Raw genomic sequence first — 27,578 nt, 5'->3', positions numbered from 1 at the left:
ACAAGGAACTGTATTAAAGGGTCGCAGCATTAGGACGGTTGAGAACCACTGTGCTACATGAAATGAGCCAGTCACAGAAGGAAAGTACTGGATAGTTCACTTATGATTTAAGAGTGGAATGGTGGTGATCAGTGCGGAGGGACAAGCCATGCCCTTTGGTGATGCAAGGAGAGTAAGGTCCGAGAGCTGCCGCGTAGCCCATAAATGTAGTTAGCACTACTAGATTGAGTTAAATAAATAATGTTAAAAATCTCTTGCCACAACAACAAACATTTAGAAAACATAAACCTCAGGGCTAAGGATGTGGCTCCATAGTACAATGTTTGCCTACCATGTGCAAGGCCCTGGGCGCAACCACAAAATAAAATTGTCTCAAGTCACTGATTTTAGGCAGAGTGCGGTGGTACACACCTTTAATCCCAGCTCTTGAGAGACAGAGGTGGGTGGATCTCTGTGAGTTCAAGGTCAGAACTGATCTATATAGTGAGTTCTAGGCCAGTGAGTGCTATCAAATGAGACTGTCTCAAAAACATAAAAAGATTACCTCAAAAAGAAGTAAGCCTATTATGTGAAACTTTATTTGAAAGTTGCTTTCCCATATATTGACATATAAATAAACGTTTTCTTTTGCCCACCAAAAAGAAAAGAAATATTTTAAAAAGAAAAGAGAACAGTTGCATTGAAAGAAAGATAGAACTCACTTTATACATCCAAATGACTGTAGTAGTATATCTAAATTGCCTCATTGGACCAAATTACTCAATCATTTCCCAGGTCTTCCTCTGACCCTTAATGTTTGGAAGAGTGATGCCCTCCCGGGAAGAGTAGATGGTAATTATCCAAGCAGAGATGGTTCTCATCCTGTGAGCTCTCTGCCTCGCTATTGAAATCATTTCACACCTGTCACAAAGATGAGGTGTCTGATATTTGGGGCACATGGTGCAGCATCAAACAGATAATCCATTTGGTAAATATTTATCTGAGCTTGCTGGAGGCCAGTCCTGCTGAGAAGCTGTGTGGAGGGCGGTGTCAGGTGGAAGGAGGAGAACCCCCATGAGAGGAGGCTCCAGAGCTCTGTGAAGAGCACTGCTGTGAGGGACAGAAGCCCACGCAGCAGGAGAAAGCGGTGCTCACTCTTCCGTCCAATACAAGCTGGCCGGCTGACCAGTTAACTGGAAAACTGGTCCAGGTGGAGAAACATCCAAGTATTCTACTTAGGTGCTTTAAACATTTTAACCTAAACTTTATAAACATGCAGACTGTGTTATAGTTTAGTAACAACTGTTTCAATATATCATAAACAGTTCTTGTTTATTTGTTTGTTTGTTTCAATTTTTTGTTTGTTTGTTTTTGTTTTTGTTTTTTTGTTTTTCGAGACAGGGTTTCTCTGTGTAGCTTTGCGCCTTTCCTGGGACTCACTTGGTGGCCCAGGCTGGCCTCGAACTCACAGAGATCCGCCTGGCTCTGCCTCCCGAGTGCTGGGATTAAAGGCGTGCTCCACCACCACCCGGCTGTTTCAAATTTTGTGATTGAGAGGCAAGTCTTTCTGCTAAGGGCATCTTCCCACTGGGACATTATCAACTTCCTTCCTGCTAGCATACTCCTAATGCAAGTAGGAACCTAGTTTCCTCCCCTTCCTTTCATCCTGAGGTGGTTTGAAAGAAAATGACCCCCAAAGGGAGTGGCTCTATTAGGAGGTGTGGCCTTGTTGGAGTGGGTGTGGTCTTGTTGGAGGAAGTGTGTCACTGTGGGGGCAGGCTTTGAGGGCTCATATATGCTCAAGCCACACCCAGTGAGACAGACCACTTCCTGTTGTTTGCAGGATATGGAAGTCTCAGCTACTTCTCCAGCACTATGTCTGCTCCAGCACCATGTCCCACCATGATAATAATGGATTGAACCTCTGAAGTGTAAGCAAGCCCCAAGGAAATGTTTTCCTTTAGAAGAGGTGCCGTGGTCATGGTGTCTCTTCACAGCGATAGAAGCCCTAAGACATATCCTTTCCTTGTTCTTTCCTCCCTGCTGCCTCATTGAACCTAAGGACTTGCGTGTGCTAAGCCAGGGTTCTACCACCAAGTTACCACTGCAGTCACTCCAATCTCTTTAGTATACACATTTCTATATGTAGCAGGAAGGTAAAGCCTCCCGTGAAGCAGTCTGGGACCAGATGTGTAGGATTTATTCTTCATCTTTTACTGTTCTGCCCATAGATCATGGTAACCATGTATTTCACTATTTTAGTTAATAGCCATATTAGTTTTCATGGAAACAACTTTGCCTTCACCCACATATTTCATTGCTTAATACACCGTGAAGTCCCATGTATGAGGTAATGGGTATCTCTGGCATGTGAAGGTTGAAGAAAACAGTTAACTATCCTCAACTGGTGGAAACAGATGGATAAGGCATTCTAGCCCAAGATTCAGGATGCCTGAGCACCAGGCAGTGTGTTCTCCAGAGGATATGGCTTTGGCTGGGCCAAGACAGATCTACACAGGCAAATGTGTAGAGGAGCCTAATGGGATGCAGAAAGCATAGTGTGATCTGCTGGGGAGACCTCAGCATGAAAGAGCAAATGGGGATATCTAGAGGAGGTAAAAGATGTTCAAGGAAAGTAGGAAACTGGGGCTTGGGGAAAGCATCGGGAACCCCTGCTTATCATGATCTCTTCTCCCAGGCTGTGGTGACCTGAGTTAGGGATGACAACTTTCGTCCATTCCATCTCCTTCTGACACATTTCCTGGCACTTGAGAAACATCTAATATTTTTGAATGAATCAAAATGCATGGTTCTGTTTTTTCACTGTAATTACTACCAACCCCCCCAAAAAAAAAACAAAACAAACAACAACAAAACGGTTTCCTCAAGTACACTGGGTTTCTCTCCCGGAAATCATTGCCCGCAAGCTGTGGGCAAGCCAAGCTTGTGTACTCTGCACCTTAGCTCACCCCACTGTAGGCACATGGGTAAACTAAGGTCGCCGTTCAGGTCAGTTCTGGTCAGACTCCCATCTAGAGGTGCCTCGAAGTGTTCCTCAGGTACAGTTGGAAGGTGGCAGAACTATAGTACCTGATGGTACCCAGGGAACATGGGCTGATGAGGCATGGGGGTCATTCTGGGTCTTCTCGTGTTTCTTGTGAATGGGGAAGGTTTTTTTTAAGTAAACCAGCGAAAACATGGAGAGAGCTGAAAGATAGCAAACAAAGTCTTCAGTAAGTCAGTCTCCGGTGTTTTCCACTGGCTCTCAGCGAAGTGTGGCTCACCAACAGAATGATATTTAGTGTGAGATATCCGGTCATCTCATCAGAAGATGAGGCTTGATTAACTATCTTGGATTTTATTAACTGTCATACTTGTCATTAATTATCACAAATAAGAATTCATTCATTCACTCATCATTAATTCTTTTTGCTCAGTGTTCAGACATTCTGTAATCAAACCACCTCAGTTCCTGTATAAACTGACTGTGGTCTGTAGTGTGAGAACACTATCACCCTACATCACTCTCTTGTACTTTAAACTTGATTAAACTTGACCCAGGACCTAGAAATGAGGCACATGGGGCATAGCATCCCACACTCTTTCTCTTTCTCTCTGAACAGCCTGGGAATGAACCACGACGATGACCACTCATCTTGTGCCGGCCGTTCGCACATCATGTCAGGAGAGTGGGTGAAAGGCCGGAACCCTAGCGACCTCTCTTGGTCATCCTGTAGTCGAGATGACCTCGAGAACTTTCTCAAGTAAGTCCTTGAATCATTCTGTAACATCAACAACAGGAAGTTTTTCCAAAAGACCAAAGATGGGTGGCACCTTAGCAAGTATGAGAAGCGAATCCTTAGATGAATCCTCAACTGGCTTGGGAGATGGTCAGGGCAGAGTGTCCTGTAATGGGCAAAGGCCTCTTCCTGAGGTGGTAGCTGGTATGATGTCGCATGTCCAGTACGGGATCATTAAATGATTGGTTGAATGAAATATCAGCCTAGGGCCTCTGTCTTGCACTTCTCCGCCAGTCTGTGACCATGAGTGGACACCACGGTACGGACAACTTAGCTGCTGTAGAACTGAGAACCTGCTACTTGCTGAAGCTGCTTCCCTTGAAGGGAGTGAATTAGCTGGGGGTGGGTTTGCACACTTCCCTCCTTTATGGGGGAAGGGATGTGCTTCTCACTAGCCCGGTCTCCCTAGAGAATGTCTATACTGTTCTCTGATTTCTGTGGAACCGTTTGGTTTTAGACCTTTGTTAAAGTAAATATATCCAGCCGGACGGCAGTGGCGCATGCCTTTAATCCCAGTACTCGGGAGGCAGAGCCAGGTGGATCTCTGAGTTCGAGGCCAGCCTGGTCTACAGAGTGAGATCCAGGACAGGCACAAAGCTACACAGAGAAACCCTGTCTCGAACCCCCCCACTAAAAAAAAAGTAAGCACGTCCATGGTCCCTGTTGACCAGTTGGTGTCTGATCTTAGGGCTGTATTTACAGTGTTGATTTATGGGTCCTAATTGCTTCCCTACTTTGTTGTGTTAATCCACATGAAGTGGAAATAGAAATGAATCAGTGAGTCTCACTGGCGGGTTGAGTTTGACAGACCAGCTCTCTTTGACAGGACCCGGGGAATGTGGGTTGAAGTAGTTAAAGGATTTTCTTCATGTTTCCTACGGATGTTCAGTACTTACTTAGGAATGAACTTACTGGTTTTAAGATAGTCTACTTCCACTGATTGTAATCACAGACTCCTAATAAAATGTTGTGAGCCACTGATGTTACTCCCTATCACCCAGAAGGGTCAGAGTGACCAGACAGGATGCTGTACATTTGCTCAGTTGCACAGTTCTGGTCCCATTAGTAACAAATGGTTGTGACTGAGCCTGGGATCTGTGGACTAGCCTCAGCTGTGTGTGTGTGTGTGTGTGTGTGTGTGTGTGTGTGTGTGCATGCATTAAATCCTTTCTTCAATGGTTTGGGAAGTGTCTGGTTTCATCTGCCTTGCTTTAAGGATAGGAAATAAAATCATTGAGCATTTTACCTCCTAACAGAGGCCCGTTCAAGAAATGTATCTCCCATTGTAAATGAACATTCCCTTCCCACTTGAAACCCGGCAGTTCTTGTCAGAGTGAGTCCCTGACTTGCCTTCTGCGATAGCAGGAGATTTATTTGACCAAGTGAGACATCAAGACTGGCGTACTTGCTTTAGCCCAGTAGTCCCTCAAAGAGACTCCATGGTGTCAGAAATCAGAACTTTGAGTTTATTTAAAATAAAACAACCTTAACTTGTGTTATTTTTTTGTTTATGGCAACTTTTTCTCAAAGCCATATTCTAAGGAAATTCAGAGTATTCTAATTTAAAAAGAAATTTTCATCAAACGCCCCTAAGAAAGCTCACTTGCTTCATCAGAGCAGTATCTATGGCCCCACCAAGCGGTCAGTTCTACATTGTCTTCAAAGCAGAGACCCACATTTCGCCATATAATAAAAGAACACACACACACACACACACACACACACACACACACACACACACACACACCAAAAAGGTAACCCAGGTGTCCAGTGCCAAGGCCCTTGTCCCATGAATCATCCAAGGCATCTCGGAGACTGAAAAACTAGAACAAAGATGAGCTACTACATTTGGAGACTGATCTGCTTCTTGGCTTTTTCAGATCCAAAGTCAGTACCTGTTTACTGATCACTGACCCCAGGAGTCAGCATGCCCTGCGTCTTCCATACAAGCTGCCAGGCATGCACTACAGCGCCGATGAGCAGTGCCAGATCCTGTTTGGCACCAATGCTACCTTCTGCAGAAACATGGAGGTAAGCAGCCAGGGAAGGGCAGATGGAGGAAGACACACAGCCCAGCAGCCCCACTGCAGGTCTGGATTCTGCTGGATGTCATGGGTATCTCAGACATAGACATGAGTGTGACTGTGTATATGCATAGGCATGAGGGTGTGTGCATGTGCACACATCCTCACAGGTACTTGCTCAGGTGTGCCCCATATAACCAACTGTGAAAGTGCCAGCACATGCTTTTGCAAGCATCTATCCGTTCACAGCCCTGCACATGGGTCACTCTGAAGGGGATACTTTGGGGATACTCACACTAGCAGCCTGGTGTTTTAGCATGAAATCTTTAGGACAAAGGAAATCTAATCACACTTCTTAGACATGGTGTGATGTCGCCTGATATCAGACCCTGCCTAGTGAAGGAGGTGAGCTAAAAACTGGTTCACATTGGAGGTTATCAGATGGAAAGAATTTAATAAGTGACATGTTAATTTTATAATAATAATAATTCACAAACAACACTTATTGAGCAGCACCTATTTGATTGATCCTAAAGCCCTAGCCTGCATGAGCTCCATTAGTCCTCACCAGAACTCTCTAGAATCTACCTCCTGGTTGTAGACAATACTACCAAATCAAACTCCGTTATCATGCCAATGGTTTGATTATGGCATAGGTAACAGTGCAAGGACTTGGAGCCCAATCTGGTCACCCCCACCATGCAGATTTGCTCAGTATACTGCAAACAGTGAGGCCTAGGGCTTGGCCAGTTCTGTGTATGGAAAGTGCCAAGAGGACTGTGCTAGGACCTGGGACAGGACATTTGCCATGTGTATGGCTACCTGTGGGTGAGACAGGAGTGGCCCCGACACCAGAAGCATACTAGAGAAGCTAGTGGTCCAGGTGGTGCTTGGCAGTGAGGCTTGGCTTGAGTAGCAGGTGGATCGCCTGGGACAGAAACAGACGTGGCTAGGGGCATATGAAACTCAGGAGCCCCCACAATGGAGTCTGGGATATTTGTTGAAGGCCTGGGCTCAGGATAGCATGTAGTCCCAAGGAAGATACACAATAGACTGGCCAGTCTCCAGATACAGGAACTCAGGGCAGGCCCAACCCCAAAGCTAACAGCTACATAGAGGCTACCTCCAGAATGAAGTCCCCAGGGATGGGGCTGGGGAGGGGAGGGATTCTCAGAGACACCAGAGATGCTACGATTCCTCTTGGCTGCTTCATGTTTAAATGTGAATTGGTTCGGGACATCGAGCCAACATCTCTCGGCTGGGTTGCTGCCTGACATTTTAGGGTCACAGGAAACATCACCTCAGAGCCAGGCTAATGTTGGCTATGATCTGGCTCTTCCAAGAGCATCTACCGAAGTGTGGTCCTGAATCCTCTCTCCAACAAAGGCCCCTCCATGCCTGGCGGATGTGATCAGCCCCAGGACTCCATTGTCCCCAGCTCTTCATGGTACCTGATGCTTACCATCAGCCACTTTGTGCTTAAGGCTGTTGTTACTGTAGCCAAGTGCCTATGGCCAGCCTCCAGTCACTAAAGTGAATTGGAGAGTAAAGAGAGAGCAGGTTTCCAGAGACCCTTGATGAAGACAGTGTGACTTCAGTATGAAGACCACATAGGTAGGTCCTGGGGAGAATGCTGGTGTCTCAGGAGGAACAGAATGGTTCCAGGCCCCTGGAGTAGAGAAGGAGAAAGTGTCCAGCAAAGACCTGGACACGTTGATCACTTTGTCTTCTGAGGGGTTTGTCCCAGGGCTAGTGGGGCAAAGTGGTCAGGCAAAGCTGCCCAGCCAGTGTAGGATTGAGTGAGTTGGGGACTAAATAGACGCCATCTCCCCATTTCCTGCCATTCCTGTCCAGGGGTGAGGTAATTGCACAGCTGTCTTTGTGAGGATTTCTATTGCTGTGGAGAGACACCATGACCACAGCAACTCTTAGAAAGGACTACATTTAATTGGGGTGGCTTACAGTTTCAGAGGTCTAGTCCTTTCTCATCATGGTGGGAAGCATGGCAGTGTACAACAGGAAGTGAACTGAGTCCCACACTGGGTATAGTTTGAGCATAGGGACCTCAAAGCCTACCCACACTGCGTCATACTTCCTCTAACAAGGCTACACCTCCTAATAGTGACACTCCCTACAGGCCAATCATTCAAACACATGAGTCTGTGGAGGCCATTCCTATTTAAACGACCACACAGGATAAGGTGACATGGAGGGACACTCATGTTTGGGGATTCAGAGTTTTCCAGGTTGGATGCTTTCCTGGGACTGTCACATGCAGCCCTGACTGCTATACTCCAGGCAGAAGCTTTTGAACTCAACTTTAGCAGGTGAGGAAACAGAGCAGGAAGAAAAGCATAGACGCCCCCTACTTGGGGAGCCAGGAAGGCTGGCAGAGTTTGAAGATAGACCCCAGGAGACAAGCCACCTGGGATTCTCTCAGCTCATTAGCATCCTTCTTTCAGAAGACAGTTTGAAAGATTAGCCCTGCATTACAGCTACCTTCTTCTAGAGAGGGTTCTCAACCTTCCTCATGCTGTGACCCTTTAATACAGTTCTTCATGTTGTGCTGACCCCAACCATAAAATCATTTTGTTGCTACTTCATAGCTGGAATTTTGCTACTGTTATGAATCATAATGTAAGTATCTGATGAGCAGGATATCTGATATGTGATCCCCAAAGGGGTTGTGACCCACAGGTTGAGAACCATTGACCTAGAAGCTGAAACTCCCCACAAACACCCTGAAGATGGCCCATTTGTAAGTTCTGTTGAGACACCACATGGATTCCTCCAGCTAGCCAGCAGCTGCATCTCTTGTTCAGTGAAAGCATTTTCCTTAACAGAGTCATCATTAATAGATCAAAACAAATCAACATCTTCTAGCCCAAGTTTCTAGGCGAAGTGACTATATGTGAGTAGAGGGAAAGGGTAGCCTAGAGGCAGACACTTGGGTGGCTGCTAGCCACAGCTTGCACTGGTCATCAGCCCCTCTGGTAACTTAGTGATTTTTTTAGGGGATTCTAGAAGTGAGCTGACAGTGAGTGTTCACACCATACAACGTGTCCCAGTAACACTCCTACACTTCAGGGAACGCATGGCAGAATGCCTCTCTGGGATACCTGGAATGCTGGGAACTTGGGGCATGGTGCCCTGGCCCAGGCTGCATCCCTCTCATCAGATGCACACCGGAACAGCCTCATGACCTCATGACCGGACTCTAGCTCACCATGTCCTTAGTCTGCCTCTCCCTGCTTCAGAGTCTGTGCTCTGGCGACATCCGGTCATGCGGAAGTTTGTGTCCATGTCTGTCGTTTGTCCTTCCTGGCGCATAAGCTAAGGGCTGCTGGGTGCTCTCTCACTGCTGTCTCTCCCCACCCCATTCTCTAGGCCCAGGTCACCTCCTCTATTCTGGCCTGGCCTTCCTGCTCTCTCCGGAGCCCACCAGAAGGCTCATGGCAAAGACACAGCCGGCTGCTCTACCTGGCAGCCGCTGTCTCGGTGATCCGAATGGCTCATTCTTTCATTTTTGAGTTTTCACAGGCCACCTTCTCCATGAAGCCTGCCCCGTCACCCTGTGGAGATTATAGTCTCGACGCCTTTCCCGACCCCCTCAAGAAAAGCCTTGTTTCCATATGCTTACTGCTTTTTAACTGGCTGCTCCCTCTCCCAGCTGCAATAATTAAAGACAAAACATGAAATGGTGAGCTTTCAGGACATTGGCCGTCAAAGAGCCAAGGCCTTCAATGACTGAGAGATCTGAAGGAGGTGGAGGAGAACCATGGCTCCGCTCACCTGTGGCCTGGACCACCCTCAGTCTGCAGCACATAGAAGGAGAACCCAAAAGGGTTACAGTGGTTCCGTAGGAGACCAGCCTTCTAAGAGTGTGTGGAACTCACTGTGACAAAATGCCCCCACAGAAACAAGCTGTGGGAGAAGCGTCCATTTGTGGTAGCAGGAACATGAGGCAGTAGCTCTTCACGTACTGGTGGATCAGGAAGCAAAATTGTTGAGTTATATATCAGAGGTGGGTGTAACCTTCAAGACCTTCCTGTAACAATTTACTTTTGCTATATATCCCCAAAGTTCCACAACTTCCCAGAGCAAGGCTACCATCTGTGGACCAGGTGGTTGAACCACAACAGATACACAGAGAACCTTAGAGACCTACAGAGGGTCCCCCTTGACTACTCAGCTTAGTGTGAAAACATTACCCAAGGCAAGGCAATTAGCTGTCCTAAAGAGTTCCGAGGGAGAATCTCAGGAGCTCTTGTAGGCACCAGTTAGAGGTCACAGGGTTCTGTTTCAGAAATGGTGCTATATCAGCCTTCCACTAAAATGCTGTTCTAGTCCCGCATTATAAGTTTGATCTGGTCTCAGATCAAACTTGTGATTAATTTATGTGACTGGGCAGATGATTCAGTCGGTGAGTTGCTTGTCCTGCAAGCCCGAGGATCTGCATTTGTATCCCCATTACACACATAAAAGCCAGGTGTGGCAGCGTGTGTCTGTAACCCCAGTGCTGGGGAGTGGGGAAGGGCACAGAGACAGGCTTATCTCTGGATTTTGCACATGTGCACACATGATATATACATACATCACACACAATTTTTAAAATTTAAGATTTACCAAATTTTAGAACAAAATTCAGGTAATAGAAATACAGAACTGCTTATTACTCAAAAGCTACAACTACCATGTCCACTATCAACTAAAAAAAAAAAAATAAAAAAACCTGACCGACATGCAAAGCAGGAAAATGCCTCCATCTTGAGGGAGAGTCAATAAACACTGACCTAGAAATGGCACAAATAGTATAGTTCCCCATGTCAAGGACATCAGAACAACAATTATAATAATAGGACATATTAAACACACACAGGGATTATGGGAATGGTGTCTACCTGGAACTTCTGGAATAGAATCCTGCAAAGTCTTAGATGAAGGATCTCCTGGGCAAGATTGATAGCAAATTAGACTTTATAGAAGAGGGAGTTAGTAAGTTTGAACACAAAGCAACCAAAACTATTTTAAAAATGAAACACCAAGGAGGAGGGGGGAGACTGAAAACAAGTCAAATTTGATGAAAATGTTCAGACCACAGGTCAAAGAAGGACAGTGAAGTTTAAATACAAGAAACAAGGAAATCTGGACCAACATTCATCATGACCAAAACATTTAAAAATAGTAACAGGTGCCAGCAAGAAAGTTCAGCAGGTAAAGGAGCTTGCAGCTAAGCCCTATGACCTGAATTCTGTCCCCATGACCCACACTGGTAGGAGAGAACCTGCTCCCACATGTGCTACCACACATAGGCACATGCGCATACACACACATAAATGAATAAATGAACGTGATACAGAAGCAGTAGTAAAGATAAAATCTTAGAAAAACATCTAGGTGATTAAAGACAAATATACAGATAATTACAGCGTGTTGCTCATTAAAGGCAGTGCAAGCAGATAAAGGGGTGGAGCAGTTTCTTAGAGTATTGAAAGAGAGACGTCTGCTAACGTAAAATTCTATACCCAGCAAAATTATCTTCTGAAAGTCATTGTGAAATGCAGGCTTTCTGTTCCACCAAAGCTGAAAAACCTCCCCACATGCAGGATGCACTACGAGAAATAGTATCTTCCTTTCAGCAAAAGGAAGATGGTGGGTGAGAAAATCTGTTTCTAAAAAGGAATGAAGAGCCCTGGAAATAGCTCTAAGTGGGTAAAACATGTGGTTTATATGGACATCTATACATGTCTTTAAAATATCATTGATCATTTGACAAAAAGAACTAGAAATGTTCTTATGGTAGACCTCCACATTCGAAACCCCAGAGCTTGTGAGTGTTGTTGTGAACAGTGTGAGTGACTTTTCAGGTATGATTTAATCACCTTCAGATGGGGACATTGCCCTAGATGACCTGTGTTGGTCTGATAGGCTCAGAAAAATCATCCAGAAGGATGCAGAGTGAGTGAGTGATAAAGTGACGTTAGAAGCAGGAGATCGGTGTAACAGCCGACGAGGACACAGGTTGATCTAGACCGCAGTTTGAAGAGGCCCCAGGGAGGAGCCAGGCTTGCAGGCATGTTGACTTTAGCCCAGTGAAAGTGATTTTGGACTTCTGAGTTCTAGAACTATCAGACAACTGTGCTGTTTTAAACTAGTAGCTTGTTTTTAATCAGCAATAGAAAGCCAATAGAAATTCGCCATTGGAAACTAATACACTCCCTTAAAGTCATGGCATTTGCCAGGAGAGGATTGGAAGCGTGATGCTGTAGGGTTTTTATGCACGAGGAGGAATAAAGTAGCCTTCTTTGACCACAGCTTTACTTTCCAAGGTTTCAGTTACCCACAATCGACCAGAGTCCAAAAATGCTAAGTAGAAAATTCCAGAAATGAGCAATTAGACAGTTTTAAATAACTTTGGCCGATACACTGTTACAAGTGTCATTTTGTTGGTAATTGTTGTTGTAAATCCCTAATCCCTTGCTATGCTGTTTAAATTAAACTTTATCAGAAGAATGTGTAGGAAAGAAACGGTACATGTGGTGTTGGGTACAGTTGCATGTCTGGTGTTCTAATAGGAGACAGATAAATAAAGACTGACAGTATCAGTTATAAAACAACCAGTTAACAAAGGAAAATGCATGTAGCTATATATTGTGCCTTTACTAAGATTACTAAGCTCATAAGAAAACTATGTAAGGATGTTACATGTGTTATTTAAAATTACATATGTATTGTAAATGGCACTCCATCTCCTTCAGGAAGTAAGGCATTGTGCATCTTTTCAGAGCCCACAACATGTTCCTTATAGATGTGAGACTTTCTTGGACCTGTAACTCCCTCTCACTTCCCTGTGGAGAGCTCCAGCTGTCTAGTCCTCACACCAGCAATCTCACCTATTACTGCCGTTACATCTCAAATTGTCTCCACCCCCCACGCCCGATTTCAGAAAGAACATGCTGTGGGCCAGAGAGATGGGCTCAGTAAGGACAGCACTTGTTGTACCAGCCTGAAAATTTGAGTCTAGACCTCCAGAACCCACAGAAAAATCGAACACGGCCACACATCTGTAATCCTGGTGCTCTTATAGAGACATTAGAGGTGGATGTAGGAAAATCCATGGGAGCTCATGAGGTAGCCTGGTGTACACAGACATGAAAACAAGACAAACCTTGTCTCAAATAAGGTGGGAGGTGAGGACCAACACTCAACATTGTGCTCTGAACTACGCACCTGTGTGTGCGTGCACGCAAGCTCTCTCTCTCTCTCTCTCTCTCTCTCTCTCTCTCTCTCTCTCTCTCTCTCTCTCTCTCTCACACACACACACACACACACACACACACATACACACACACATACAGAAATCTTTTTAAAAGATTTTAAAAGTCAAGCTCCAAACCACTTTTGGTCCCCTCTAATAGGAAAAAATCTACTTACTAGATGTCATAAAACAAAAGAAAATACTCGTGGAGAGGCATTTTAGGAGAGAGAATATCATGCAGGAATTACAACTTCAAAAGGCTGGAGGAACGTCTCTCTTAAAAGCTGCATTCCTGTGTGGGAATTAAGAATGTGGTCTGGATTCCCAGGCCCTGCTCCCTGGAAGACAAGGACTGAGGGATGTTCACAACCAGCCACAGGGCTGAGTCCCTGTGCAGAGCTAGCATGGAAAACTTGGAACATTAATGAGACAACTGTGTGTATTGTGTCTGTCTGTCTCTCTGTCTGTCTTTAGTCCCAAACATTTCTAAAGCTTTAAGCCTACCACCAAAAATAATGCACTGGCAGCGGGTTGGACATGGCCCAGGAACTAAAACCGAGACACCAAGGCTGCAGGGCTGAGTGTGTCTGTTTTTAGACTACAGAGCTTCAAACAAGGAACGAAAGAAACTAGGTAGACTGCGTTTTGAGACCAACACCAGGCATCTTCACACTTGTGAGCCCTCTTCAGTTCTCAGCTCTGCCTTCTGAGGAACAAGCTTCTCTGCCGAGGGCTGGCAGGGTGGCTCAGTGGGTAAAGGCACTGGCCACCGAGACAGCATGAATTCAATCCCAAGGACCCACGTAGGTGGAAAGAGGGAACTGACTCCCCAAGTTGTCCTTTGACCTCCAAATACATGTCATCCCAATCACACACACGCATGTGCCACACATGCACACTACATAAATAATAAAAGGAAAGTTAAAAAGATAAATAAACACATAAATGCTAAATACATAAACAAGAGTCAAAGTCCTGCTTGAAAGGTGAGCCTAGAGTGTGTCCTAACAGAAGGTCGAAGGCAGGTATGGCCTCCCTGGTCTCAGGAGACTGCATTTCTCATCCCTCACATGACCCTGGTTATCCTGAACCAAAGCCTTTGGATGGTTTCACTGAATTTTTGTGAAACGGGCTGGGAAAGTGATTGCAACTTTTCCCTCCAGCTTCTCATTGAAGCGAACATCCCCTTCACTCATGATGGCTGGCAAGAGGCCCTACTGTCTTTGCAGTTCCCATGGCGGGCACTGAGATTAGGAGTCACAGATACCTTCACCCTGTCTACCAGCTATGGGTGACCTCACAAACTACCATTTGTACTCCCCACAACTTCCACATCACAGCAACCATTCTACCCCAGGCCAGCTCTTATCAGAGTGTGTTCATCAACACATTTCCTAGGCCAGTGACATCCCAAGCTTGATGACCTGAGTTCCAGGACCTACAGAGTGAGAAGAGTGAACTCTACCATGTTGTCCTCTGACCCCCACACATGCACATGCCTGGCACTTGCACACCCAACACCCTTCCAGACACACAAAATGTAATTTAAACATTTTAAAACCAGAAACTCTCAATATCGTGTCACTCACAAGGAAATGTCTTTCTGTACTTTGAACACATCAATGGCATTGTCTCCCTGCTAATCCTGTAAGTCTCATGTTCGTCAGCTTTGACAAGTTACTCTGAGAAGGGGGTAATAGGTGCCACTGAATGTTCAGAGCCCTGGAAAGGGCCCAGCAGGCCGGCTTCCGGCAGGCCGGCTTCTGCCTGCTGTAGAAAGCCCCAGCTGCCCTGTATCCCCATTCTTTAGGTAGAATGCTGAGTGCAGGACTTCCCTTTGACTAAACTTCCTTGTGTGTTCTCCTGGCACTCACTGCACATAGCTGTTTTAAGACCCATAGACGTTTAGAGCCATGCCCTTGCTCATAGGGAAAACATGGCTGCGATTCGTGTTAGGAGCCGCCGAGGCTTCAAGTAGTAACCAGGTTTCTGCTTTCCGGAACATTCACATACTTCAGAACCAAGAAAGAATCAAACACGGTCCATTTTCATTTATAGGGTTCTGGAGGGCCCCATCCCATCACCGTTGTATCTCTCGTGTCTGTCTCGAGAATGCTGGTATTGTAAGGCTCGGGGCTGTCTATGGAAATATGAACTACAAAAAAAAATTGGCATCAATAGCTGGCATTTGTTATGGAAGTTATTGGCAAGTAGAACTGTCTCTTCCTCTAGCCAATGGTAATGTGATGTTTTTAATTCAATAAAGCATTTCAGGAAAGTCCAAACATAAAAGTTATAAACATCGGAGGGTAAATATTTATTAGAAAGGGGAAATGAGCTTTATGCAATTAGCACAATCAGTCTTCTTTATGATTACAAGTTCCTCCTGTCCCCCATCAGCAAAGTCACTCCTCCACAAGGCTCTAAAGCTGTCAGAGCCCAGATGCTCTGCCAGGTGAGGCCAAGGGCAGGAATCGAACTGTAGGTACTGTCTACTGGAAGCGAGGGTGTGCATGGCTACTGGAGCCAGGGCCAGTGGCTGGGGACACATAGAGCCCACGGTCATTGCCTCACAAAGCCCCCAACATTCCTTTCCAGTACAGAGGGAGCCTACGCATACCTCCAGCACCTGGCGATCTGAGCTGAAAGGCTCTGGGAATGATCACCCGTGCCCAAATGCCAGTTGCCTCTCAGCAACATAGTGTACCTTAACTACCATGAAACCCATGCATGATGGCCACAGGTAGAAAAAAAAGATGACTCTCAGAAGGAATTGCACATGCCATAGTTGACATTGACATGGGTGTGTCTACACACCATAGTATGCACCAAAGATGGTTACAGTTTTTCTCTGAATAGTGTTGAGAGTCAAAGCTGTGAGCCCACTGTTTCAGGGGGACAAGAAAGAGCATCTGGAGCCTCCAGCCTAATATTCCCACCTCCCTCTTTGCCACGACACTGCCATAGCCTTGGGTACACATTGTACAGTGGTGACAAAGAGAGTCTCCCTAATCAGTCTGCCTGCCCCAACCTCCCGTCCGCATCTGGTGGTCACAGTCTGTCTCTGCCTCAGTCTGCTAACCTGAAAAATGAGAGGGTAAGTCCTATGGGCCCATCATCAGGTTGTTTTAGAAGTTCAATGACAGATGACCTAACATTTAGCATCAGTAAGTGTTGCGGGCTCCATTCTTCTGTTACCTTGGTTCTTGGGCCCAGCAGGAGAGTGACAGATGTAGCGTAGCTAGCTGTCACATTGGCCTGTCCTTTTCTCCTGCATCTGTGTCCTTGCCATGTCTCCTGGCACCTTGGGAGGCTGGAACCCCCAAGGATGGCCCTTGAGCACCCAGTATGCACCTCTGCAAACTCCCTGGCCTCCTAATGGGAAGCCTCTTTGTGTCCTGCTGGGAGGGGCCTGCAGTCTGTCAGCAGATACAGAGATCCCTGCATGTCCAGGAAACCTGGGTATTGAAATTCCACAAGACAGCGAGGTTCACACCTCTGATGTCAGTCATATTTCAACCTGGAGCCACTACCTCAGAGCCTCCTCCAGGGACTGGCAGAAGCTGCTGTGACCTGCTACAGATCCCGTCTTACCCTTTCTCAGGGAGATGGGCATGAATTTCAGGTCTCTGTCTTTTTCTATAGCTCCAGGGCCGCAGGATTCTTACAGTCAGCCTGGGTTGGACACTACTGGTCTAAGTAAAATCTGTCCCTTTAATGCCAGTGGACCTGGCTAGAGCAGGAGGCTGGCAGAGTCCAGGAGCCTGTCTAACCTTGCCTCTCTCAGACAGGGCTGTGCAGCTGAGTGTAGAGCTAGACGTCCGAGGGCAAGCTGCCTGGCCTGTCTCAGTTGGGTCTCAGCTCCTGAAGTTCCTGGACTTCGGCAGAAGTTGGCCTGAATTTTCCAGAAGTGTTTGGAAGCTTACAGTAGACGGCCTTCTCAGAGAGCTCTCCAGACAATACAAGTTGTGTGCTATCTTTCACTCCTTGGCCCCTTGCCAGTTGAGTGCCCTGGCCCCAGACTCCATCCTCACCCTGAAGCACTCAGGCCCAGCCAGGTGATCTCCACCACCCTCAGGGACGGGGAAGGGGAGACCTCACCCGGAATCCAGGAAACATTCCAGGTGTGGTGCTGGCGTGCTGGACTGGGGGAAGACTTCAAACCCCAGTAGTATTTGTGGGAAATTTGGATCCCTCGCCGTTTCATCTAGCTCTTGGCGCGTTATCTGCCTTTGGCTGGTGTTATCAACAACACATTTTTTGAGGGAGTTTACATAATGGTCCCCTCAGGAATTTCTAGGACTGCGAGCTACTTTCTCAGCTCACAGTGGGAGCCCAGTGAGGAAAGAGGCAAAAAGTGACTCGCGGTCAAATTCCCAGTCCTGGGAAGGGCCACCAGTTGGAGAAAAGTGAGAGAGACTTGTGTCCATGATCAAGGGGTCCTTAACACGTGCCTCCTGCTTTCCTCTGGCCAAGGAAGGGAGTGTAGTGCTGGCTGGGTTTCCACACGGTACCAGCAGGAAACACGCACAGAACAACTAGGATGTACTTTCCACCAGACCTTAGGTCTTCGAGGTGGCACAGCCTAGTTCAGGGGAGGGGGAGCTGTTTTATCCTCTTGTTGTTTGTAGGAACCAAGCAAGCACTTCCTGCTGCTGTTCAAGAATGGCCCCCGGTGTCTGGTGGGGCCTTAGAGTCCGCCCCAGCATGTACCCGCCTATCCAGAAGCACTGTGTTCATCGAAGCCGGAGACTGCGTTGCTCAGCAGCACTTACAGACAAAGCTTGGGCACACTTTCTGGCACCCCACCCCTCAATTCCAAATTTGGAGCCTTTTATGATTCAGGCTGCTGGATTATGAATGTCCAACCAGTAAAGTTTCTGTAAATACCAACCCTCCCCCCAAAAAAAATCTTTAAAAAAATCCAAACTTGGACACATTTCTGGTCCCAAGCATTTTGGATAAGGGATCTTCCACCTCTATGGGGCCTTACAAGCAGAGGGAACAGCATGGGATGAAACAGGAGGCTTGCCCGATGGGTAGACTGTGAGGTCTTGGGAGGGGGTGTTGGGGACTGATGGAGACCTCATACGACTTATGGGCAGATGCCATGGGCTTTGGGGTCAGTAGAGAATTTGCAGTGTGTATTAGTGATTTAACTGTTTCCTTGTGTATACCACAGGATAACGACAGTCTTGCCTCACAGTGTTGATAAAGTATGTGATACCTAAACTCAGTAAATGGGTAAATACTTAATGTGTTGGCTTTTCCCCCTCCATGTTGAAGGCAGCCATTGCTTTACATAGAAGTACCTTTATTCATTTGTTCATTCTCCTAGCCAGCATGCCTTTATAGGGGATGTATATGTGCTGCCAGGGCTGTGTGGAGGTGATGTGTTGCCAGGGCTGTGTGGAGGTGATGGGGGGGCAGGGCTGTGTGGAGGTGATGTGTTGCCAGGGCTGTGTGGAGGTGATGGGGGCAGGTGGCAGCGCTGTGTGAAGGTGATGGGGGCAGGTGGCAGGGCTGTGTGAAGGTGATGGGGGGACCAGGGCTGTGTGGATGTGATGATGGGGAGGCAGCTGCTGTCCTTGAGAATTCAGCATCCAGGGCACAGCAGAGAAGAGAAATGGAACTGTTTCCCAGCAGAACTGGTCAGGATGGCACACCCTTAAATCCCTAATGGGCTCTTCCTGGTTGGAACAGGAAAAGGGGGCAGACAGAGGAGTCTGGGCCTCCAGTTCCTGATTGGTTCAAGTGGCTGCCCCTTTACAAAGCCTGAGTGCCTTGGATTTGACCTTGAAGGAGCAGAGCATTAGGATACCTGTTGATATCATGTATGTCAGTCCTGGACCGAGCTCCACAGAGGCAGGCAGAATGCCATACTCACCATCCACTCCGGAGCTCTAGTGAAGTATAGAGCAGTCTTTGGGAGATGAGCCTGGAGAAGAGGTGAGGCCCTTGAAGATACAGCTACCCCTGCACAGGAGCAGAGTTCTATATGGTGCAGGTGGAGCAGAATCCATGGAGGTATAGAGGAGAGGAATGGTGCGGGGTTCAGGTACAGACCAGCCCAAAGCTGGCCTTTCACATGGGTGGGCGTTTTAACTGGGTCCTGCAAGGGACGAAGAAGGTTTATGTGGGTATTAGATTTGCAAGCTGTGGTGAACATGGGCATGACCAGGGTTATCTAGATGAGGGAGGAAAAGTACTTAAAGAAGAAGTGCCCTGGAGGAGGAAATACAAGAATGTCTTTAGGAAAAAATTATTAGCACTTTAAAATTTGATCACCTTTATTTTTAGTGTTTGAGAATTTCATATGTGTGTGTATTATGTGTTCTGATCAAATCCAGCCCATTCCTTCCCCTGCAACTCCTTCCGTATTTCCCCCTTACTTCCCTCCCAACTTCATGTGCTTGTTTCTATGTCTGTGGCAGGATCTTTCTATGTGGCCCAGGCTGTCCTGGAACTCTCCTTAGACCAGGCTGGCCTCGAAGTCACAGATATCTGCTTGCCTCTGCCTTCTGAGTGCTGGGATTAAAGGAATGTGCCACTGTGACTGGATCATGTGCTCTTTTTACAAGTCCACTTAGTGCAGCCAGTATGGATGTGTGGTGTCGGACCATCGACTGGAATATGGGTAGCCCCTCAGAGACCACATCCCTGAACAAAACTGACTCATCCTCCCCAGTAGCCATCAACTGCTAATGGTTCCTCACCTGAGGGTGGGACTCTCCCCCATCAATGCAGGGATCTTTGTCTGTCTGGTCCTGTACAAGTCTTGCATGTACAGTTACAGACACTGTGTGTTCGTGTGTGCAACTGCCCTGACCTGTTCAGCAAATAACTATTTGTCTGCAGACATCCACTACCTCTGACTCTTACAATCTCAATGCCCATTGTTCTACAGTGACCCCAGAGTCTTGTGCAGAAGGGGTGTGACATAGATATCTCATGTAGGCTGAGTCTTTGCATGTTGACTAGCTATGGGCCTCTATGCCAATAGCCATCAACTGCAAAAAGACACTTCTCTGGTGATGACTGAGAGATGCGACAGTCTATAGGTATAAAGATAACTCAGGAGGGTATAGCTGCTAGTAGTTTGTAAACATGCACTGTGGATATTAAATAATTATAACAAAGAGCTTATTATCAGCTTTCTGGTACTGTAACAAAATACCAGAGGTAGCATACTTAGAGAAAGACCATGTACATTTTGCCTCATGGTTTCTGAGTCTGCAGTCCTTGGTCTGTTGCTTTTGGTAGTCTGATGAGGTATTACATCATAGCAGTCAGAGCGTAATGAAGCAAAGCTGCTCACCTCACGCTGACTAGGAAGTGGAGAGGAAATGACTGGGGTCTTCTTCAAGGATATTACCCCAATAACTGGAAGACCGCCCTCACTATCCTTATCTCTTAATGGTTCTATCACTTTCCAACAGTGCCAAGCTGGGGCCGAGCCTTTTAGCTCATAGGCCCTTTATAGGTATTTCACATCCAAAACACAGCAAGGAGTAGCCCCTCCACAGACCCCTGGCCTTCAGTGTGATCTTCCAGATTGATATTAATGTTTGCCAAATGAGCAAAATATGCACAAAGTGTAAGATCTGAAACATAGCCGCTTATGTAAACCCTTTTTTACTTAAATGTTAGCTCACTCCCATGTTTTTGTGATTTTCCCCTTGACAATGTCTTGGAGTTCTCCAATATCAGTATAAATGGAGTTGCTCCACTTAAAATTACTGTAGATTGTGTTATGTTTTTAGCTTATTGTGAGACAGTTTTAGATCTTAAGGAAGTGTTGTAAAATAGTAAATTTCATTCACCAACTTTCCATATGTTAATATATTCCATAATCCTAGAAACCAAGAAATTCACAAAGAAATAATAATGCATGAGGAAATAGATATGTTTGACCTGGTTTCAACATTACACAAAGGATACATGTATGAAAATGTCACACAGCACTCCATAAATATACACAACTTTCATAGAAATTAGAAACTGAAAGGACTGGAAGAATAATAATTCAATGGGTGAATGCTTTAATAGCATGCTCAAGATCCCCAGCACTTAAAAATATATATTTTTGTCAAAAACAAGAAATGAACTTGTTACAGTCTGAGAGACACTTGCCGCCTTTTCTCTGCACCAGAGTCCCAGCTGGGATCCTGGTTTGCATTTACTCGCGTCTCCCATAGGGGCTCCTCTCTGTGGTAGCTCCTCAGTCCCTCCTGATTGGTCACGACTTCCATGCTTTTGCAGAATACTGACCAGCTGTTTCATGAATTGGGCCTTTCTTGTATCTTCGTTAGAGTGAGATCATTCATTACGGGTAAGGATAAACTGGGGTGGGGGTTAACGTGGTGAATGACGGTACTGTTACCTTCGGTCACCTGGCTGAGGTGCCTTCTCACAGGATTCTCCACTGTGACCTACAGCTTTGCCTTTTGCATTAGGATTAAGTTTCTCTGTAGCAGGGTTTCCCAACCCTGAGCACTATTGACAGGTTGAGCTAGACAATTCTTTGTTGTTGGGAGACAACGTGTGCACATTAAGGGTTTAGCAGAATCCTTGGCATATACTCTCCTTGCTGGAGGAGCAGGGACAACTCCTGACTGAGTTGTGACAACTAAAAGCTGTGTTTTCAGATACCACCAAATGCTCTTTGGGACACTCAGCTGCCCTGACTGAGAACCACAGATGAGCAGGATAAATACGGAGAAGTAGGTCAAAGATCATTTTGCACACACGGAAATTCCATACTTTTAATTGGCCTAGAACACAACACGAAACACACAGGAAAGTGCCCAGATGGTAAGACAGTTACGCTGGTTTTTCACTAATTGTATGAGTATGACCAGCACATCCGGAAGCAGGGCATGCTGAGTCACCCAGAATGGCCTTTGTTACTTGTCCCTATTCACTGCCCCTATGAGGACCACTGTTGCACACTGTGACCCTCAGGCTGTTTTTGCCTATCTTTGAATTTTATACAATACCAAGAGCACACGTCAGATAGAGATCTTGCTCAACTGATCTCCAAAGAGGCTTATATTTGCATACCTTCACAAGCAGTATGCGAGAGTGCCTCCTTCCCCTGGCCTTCACCCCATCTTTTTTAAAAAAAATATCATTATTTATTTCTATTTCATGTGTGTTGGTGTTTTGCCTGCATGTGTGTCTGTGGAGGGTGTCAGGTCCCTTGGAACTGGAGTTAGAGACAGATATGAGCTGCCACGTGGGTGCTGAGAATTGAACCTGGGTCCTCTGGAAGAGAAGCCAGTGCTCTTACCACTGAGCCATCTCTCCGGCCCCATCACCCCATCTTTCTTATCTTTGCCCATCTTGAGTATTTTGAAAATGAGTCCCCTGCAGGTGAAATTGAATTTCTTGTATTAATGAGCGCGAGCATTTATCTGTATACTGAAGAACTAGTACGTTTTCTTTTCCCTGGACTGGTTTTTAATTTTGTTACATTGTGTCCTGGAGATTTTTAAAAACTGGTTTTTAGAAATTTTACCTATGAAAGAAAATAGACCTTTAGCTGACATAACTTTCCAGCCTTTTTTCAGCTCAGTATTTTCTTTTCTCTTTCTTTTCTTTTTTTTTTCTGTTTTATGCACATGTGTTTGAAGTAAACTCTTTTTTTTTTTTAAATCTTGGGATTTGTTCCGTGCCCCAAATGGTCTTTCCACTCCTAAACTATAGATAAATTTACTTCTGCGGCTGCTTCTTTTACTTTTATGAATTTACATTTATGTTAAATTCCTTAATACAACATCGTGTAATATGTGTGTGTCTGAGTATATTTGTGCACACATGAGTGTGGAGATGTTTGTGGAAGCTGAAAGAGGGGAGTAACCTAGCATGAGGGTTGGGAATCGAACCCAGGTCCTGTGTAAGAACAGGAAGTGTTTTTACCCACTGGTTGTCTCTCCAGACCCGTGGCTTCTTCTTTATTTCTGGATTTCCCCGTCTGTCCCACTAATCACATCGTGCACTTAATGTTTACATGACCATAGCTTTATAAAGTATTTTAATACACTGAACATGTGCTTGTCTACAGTTTTGCTGGTGAGCTATTCCTTGTTTGTTTTCCCATGTGGTCTTCAGCATATTCTCATTTAGTTGGAAATTGTGTGATTATGCTAAATTCAATTTCATTCTTTTGTAAATTAACTTAGGGGAAAGTATGTCCTTGTACATAACTCTGAATTATCCTGCAGTAACATCATGTTCTTTTACATGATTTCAAGATGTCTTCCCAACCCACCCTCCAGAGAACTTTGGTCTTTGTATACATCTTACACGTTGCCTCTCACATTTACTTCTGCACAATGCTTCTGTTCCTTTTTAAATGAGGTCTTTTCTTCCATTATGTCACTGAATTGATTATATCTCATAAAGGGGTACAGCCATCTTGTTAAATGAACTGCCTGGATATTGTACATATTCTGGTTGAATAATTTCATTTTCTATTGACATGATTCCTTTTTTCCTACTCACTAATAGCCTCTCTGATCTAAAATAACAATTGGATATTCTTCTCCTCTTGACTTTGTGGGGAATGCTTCCCTCATGAGACGAGTATTAATCAAGTTTAAAAAGTATACATTAGTTTAAATCTTATTAAGCATTTAATAAGAGTCACAATTGGATTTTATTAAATATCTTTTTATTATCCGTGGAGAGAACAAGTAACTTCTCATTTTTTACAACTTTTTATGTGCATGAACGTTTTGCCCGCCTGTAAGTCTCATGCACCACATTCATGTTTGGTGCCCATGGAGGCCAAAAGAGGGCATCGGATCCCCTGGACCTGGAGCTACAGACTGTGGTAAGCTGTCATGTGATTGCTGGGAACCAAACCCGGTTCCTCTTCAAGAGCAGCCAGTGCTCCTAACCTCCAAGTCTTCTTTCCAGCCCTAATACCTCACTCTTGAGTTAGTAATATGGTGAATTTTATTATCATGTTTTCTAACACTTAGCTCTCTGAATTCTGAAGTAAATTTCACTTGGCTTTGGTATAATTCATTCAAATGTGCTAGTAAATTGTATTTTGAATCTGTGCAACAATTATTCACAAATGAGTTTAGTATGGTTTTTTTTCTTATGCTTATTCTGTTTGGTGTCAATGTTACATTAATTAGTATGAAAAAATAGGGGAAACATCTTCCCTTCTCATGTTCTTAAATATTTTAAGATGTTGGTGTTAGCTGCTCCTTAGAAGTTAAATAGAAAGTCCTTTTGAAAAATACAATATTAAGAATTCAGTGGGGTGGCCATGGTGCTTCTCTAGGTGCCCTCTGTCATTCAGTCTGTAGCCAGAGAAAGAGGGAGAGAGAGAGAGAGACAGAGAGAGAGAGAGAGAGAGAGAGAGACAGAGACAGAGACAGAGACAGAGACTGAGAGAGACAGAGAGACAGAGAGAGACAGAGAAAGGGAGAACTAATTCATCATGTGACAAAATCCTAGACAATGAACAACCTGAGTGGGAAGTGTTTGTTCCTGCTGACAGTTGGAGGGAATTTGTTGTTGCAGATGATGGCAGGTGATTGAGATACCTGGTGACACTACATCCTGTCAGAAAGTGGAGCACAGTACATCCTCATTCTAGGAGAGGACTTTCTTCTTCTCTATGCAGTGCAACATCCCACCAGCTTTCTCCTTTTTTACACAGTACAACACTCAAACCTAGGAAAGGTACTGCCCACTTAAACATCACAAGTACGAGGAGCCCTCACAAATATGGAAGAAGCTAATCTAATCTAGATGATCCCTCACAGGTGTGTCCAGAGGCTTGCCTTAGGGGATTCTAGAGCCTGTCAAATTGATAATCAGTATTATCCATTACAATACGTGCGTGCGTGCGTGCGTGCGTGTGAGGCCAGAGGGCAACGTCAGCTTCAGTCACTCACCACATTGTTGTTGTTGTTTGAGACAGGGTCTCTGTAGTCTTGGCTGGCCTAGAGCTTCCTATGTAGACTAGGCTGAACTCACAGAGATCCCCCTGCCTCTCTGTCTCCTGAGTGCTGAGATTAAACGTGTGAGACATCATGCCCAGCTCTACCTTATTTTTTGATGCACGGTCTCTCACTGAACCCGGATCTCTTGATTCAGCTTGACTGGCTGGCCAGCAAGCCCAGGGATCATCCCAGCTCTGCCTGCCCGGTGCTGGGATTGCAGTCACAGGTGGGCTCTGGGTATCTGAAATCGTGTCTTCACTTTTACACAGTCAGTGCTTTACCCACAGCACCATCTCTCTACCCTAGAGACAGGCTTAATGTAATAGTACGTCTATTATTTTAAACATTTACAGAAAAGCCATGGGTTTTGTACATAAAATGAGTCAGGTGGTCTCTGGTCTGCCTTTTAGTTATTCCTTCCTTCTTGTTTCATTTTTTTCTTCCCCTTTTTCTTGAATAATTTAGTGAATGGTTTCTCTGGTTCACTTTCCCTTCAGAGAAGCAGCTCTGGGGTTGTCTTTGGGTGCCCTGCTTTTTAAATCATAACATAATCTTTTATCTTTACTCTGTTTTGGTCTTCTTGGTGGCAGGGTTTGTGTTTGCAGTACTGATTACAGAGGCCGAGCTCTACACATACTAAACACGTGCTCTGTCCCACAGTCCCTTGTAACTTCACACGACAGGCTCTTATTGGATTGTCCAGGCTGGCCTTGAGCTCACTCTGTAGCCATGGTGGACCTTGAACTTATGACCCTTCTGCCTCAGCCTCTGGGGGAGCTGGGATTATAAGCACTACCACCAGGCTTAGTTTTATCCTCTGGGTTGATTGTTTGTTTAAATAGATTGGTATTATTCTGTTTTAAGCATGTTAAAATTACTTTATTCTTATTATTGTAGTTTGGATTCTAAATATTTCTTCAGCTACTCTATGTATCTCAATGTGTCTCCTCTCCATTATTCCCTTCACGATCTGCAGCTTGGGTTATAGTTTTTCCTTTGGACCACAAAATTGCTTAAAGGAAAATTTAAATTTCTTTTTTTTCTTTTCTTTTTTTTTTTTTGCATGTGACAAGGTTATTTATTCTCTAGCTTTCTTTAAAACAAATATTTAATTACAAGCTGGGTGTGGTAGCCCCTGCTTGTGATCCTGGGACTACAAGAGTGATGAGCTAGCCTGGGATACATAGCAATGTGCTGCCTCAAGTATCATTTTCATCATGCTATGGTTTTCACGTCCATATTTTACTGGGGCTACTTGTTATAAATACTCCATGATCATTAAAGATGTGTCTTGCCATATTTGTTTTAAGAACTGGAGCTCTATCAATTCTATCTTGATATGTTATTTACATCTCTTTTATTGTCCCATAACTATTTGGTTTGTCCTGGACTGAGAAAGATCTGTTAAATGATTATAGTAACTTCTTTTTTTTTTGTTTACCCTTTTATCCCAGGTCTGTTTTGTTTAATGAGACTTAATACTATGTAATATTTGGGGCATAGATACTAGATGACTGTTGAGGGTAAATTTCTTTGTATTATTTCATGCTTCAGGTTCTGGGCTCAAGTTTGACTGACATTAGAATTGTTCTCCTTTATTTTGACTTCTGAATCACATTTAAGTGCTTGTAACACAGCATCTAATAGAGCTTTAGTTTATCGTCTAATGTGAAGGTTTTATCTTAGTAGACAAGGTTAGCTCATTTACTACTAAGTCAGATGATTCTGGTCCTAGGTTGTGTTTTCCTCTGGATTTTCCTTGCCTTTCTATAGTGTTTTTCATAGAACACGGGCTCTTTCCACTGATTTTCCTGTTACACTTGGTCTACACAATTAAGCTTCCATGTTTTCATTGTCTAGACATTAGAAAAAAATCTCTTGTCTTTGATGTTTGGAAAAGTACTAAAAAATGTATCTGAGTTAGTTCACTATTGTTTCTTAACAAATTACCACAAAATATGGTCGCTTAAAACAAAACATATTTCTGATCTTTAACATCATGAGGGTTGTGGATAAAACATTGCTCAGCCAGGTTTTTTCTGTCTCAGCAATTTTGTGAGGTTATGGTGAGGGCATAGGTCTGGTCAGAAGTCTCATTTGACACTCAGCTGGGGAAGAGTTTGTCACCGGGCTCCCAGGCTCCCTGGGTAATTATTGGAAGTTCCCTGTTCCTTGTAAGTTGTTGGAACAAAGGCCGAAGTTTCATGCTGTCTAGTTCATCAGGCTGGCCCCAGTTTATTGTAGCATGGCCTTTTCTAATATGGCAGCTAGTTTGACCAAAGAAGGCAAGCCAAGAAAACAATCCAGAGAGCCTTTAAGGAGGGCAGAGATCCTAGTGTTTTATGAACTAATCATGATGTCACATCCTGCCATTTGTGCTGCATTCTGTGGGTAAAAGTGAGTCCAAGGCAAGGAAAAATGGTGGACATGGTTGTCTGCAAAGTCACTGGAAAACAATGACTTCACCCTCCGCCTCCACTTCAGGGCATCGTGATAAAGAGGCTCTCTGAGGTGTCCAGCACCATCAAGAAGACAATGGTAACAGCTCAGG

General features: G+C 45.0%; 1 protein-coding gene across 1 annotated transcript in view; it reads left to right on the top strand.

Annotated features, from left to right (window-relative positions):
• Adamts17 (ADAM metallopeptidase with thrombospondin type 1 motif 17) overlaps positions 1–27,578 on the top strand; it is a 321,166-nt gene that overhangs the window by 161,301 nt on the left and 132,287 nt on the right. The window contains 2 exon segments of the mRNA XM_059273139.1: positions 3,603–3,743; positions 5,660–5,810. Of these exon segments, the coding sequence (XP_059129122.1) occupies positions 3,603–3,743; positions 5,660–5,810 (292 nt within the window).

The sequence above is a fragment of the Peromyscus eremicus genome, chromosome 1 (genome assembly GCF_949786415.1).
Source record: "Peromyscus eremicus chromosome 1, PerEre_H2_v1, whole genome shotgun sequence".
Lineage (NCBI taxonomy): Eukaryota > Metazoa > Chordata > Mammalia > Rodentia > Cricetidae > Peromyscus > Peromyscus eremicus.
This window is presented reverse-complemented; position numbering and strand designations above follow the sequence as displayed.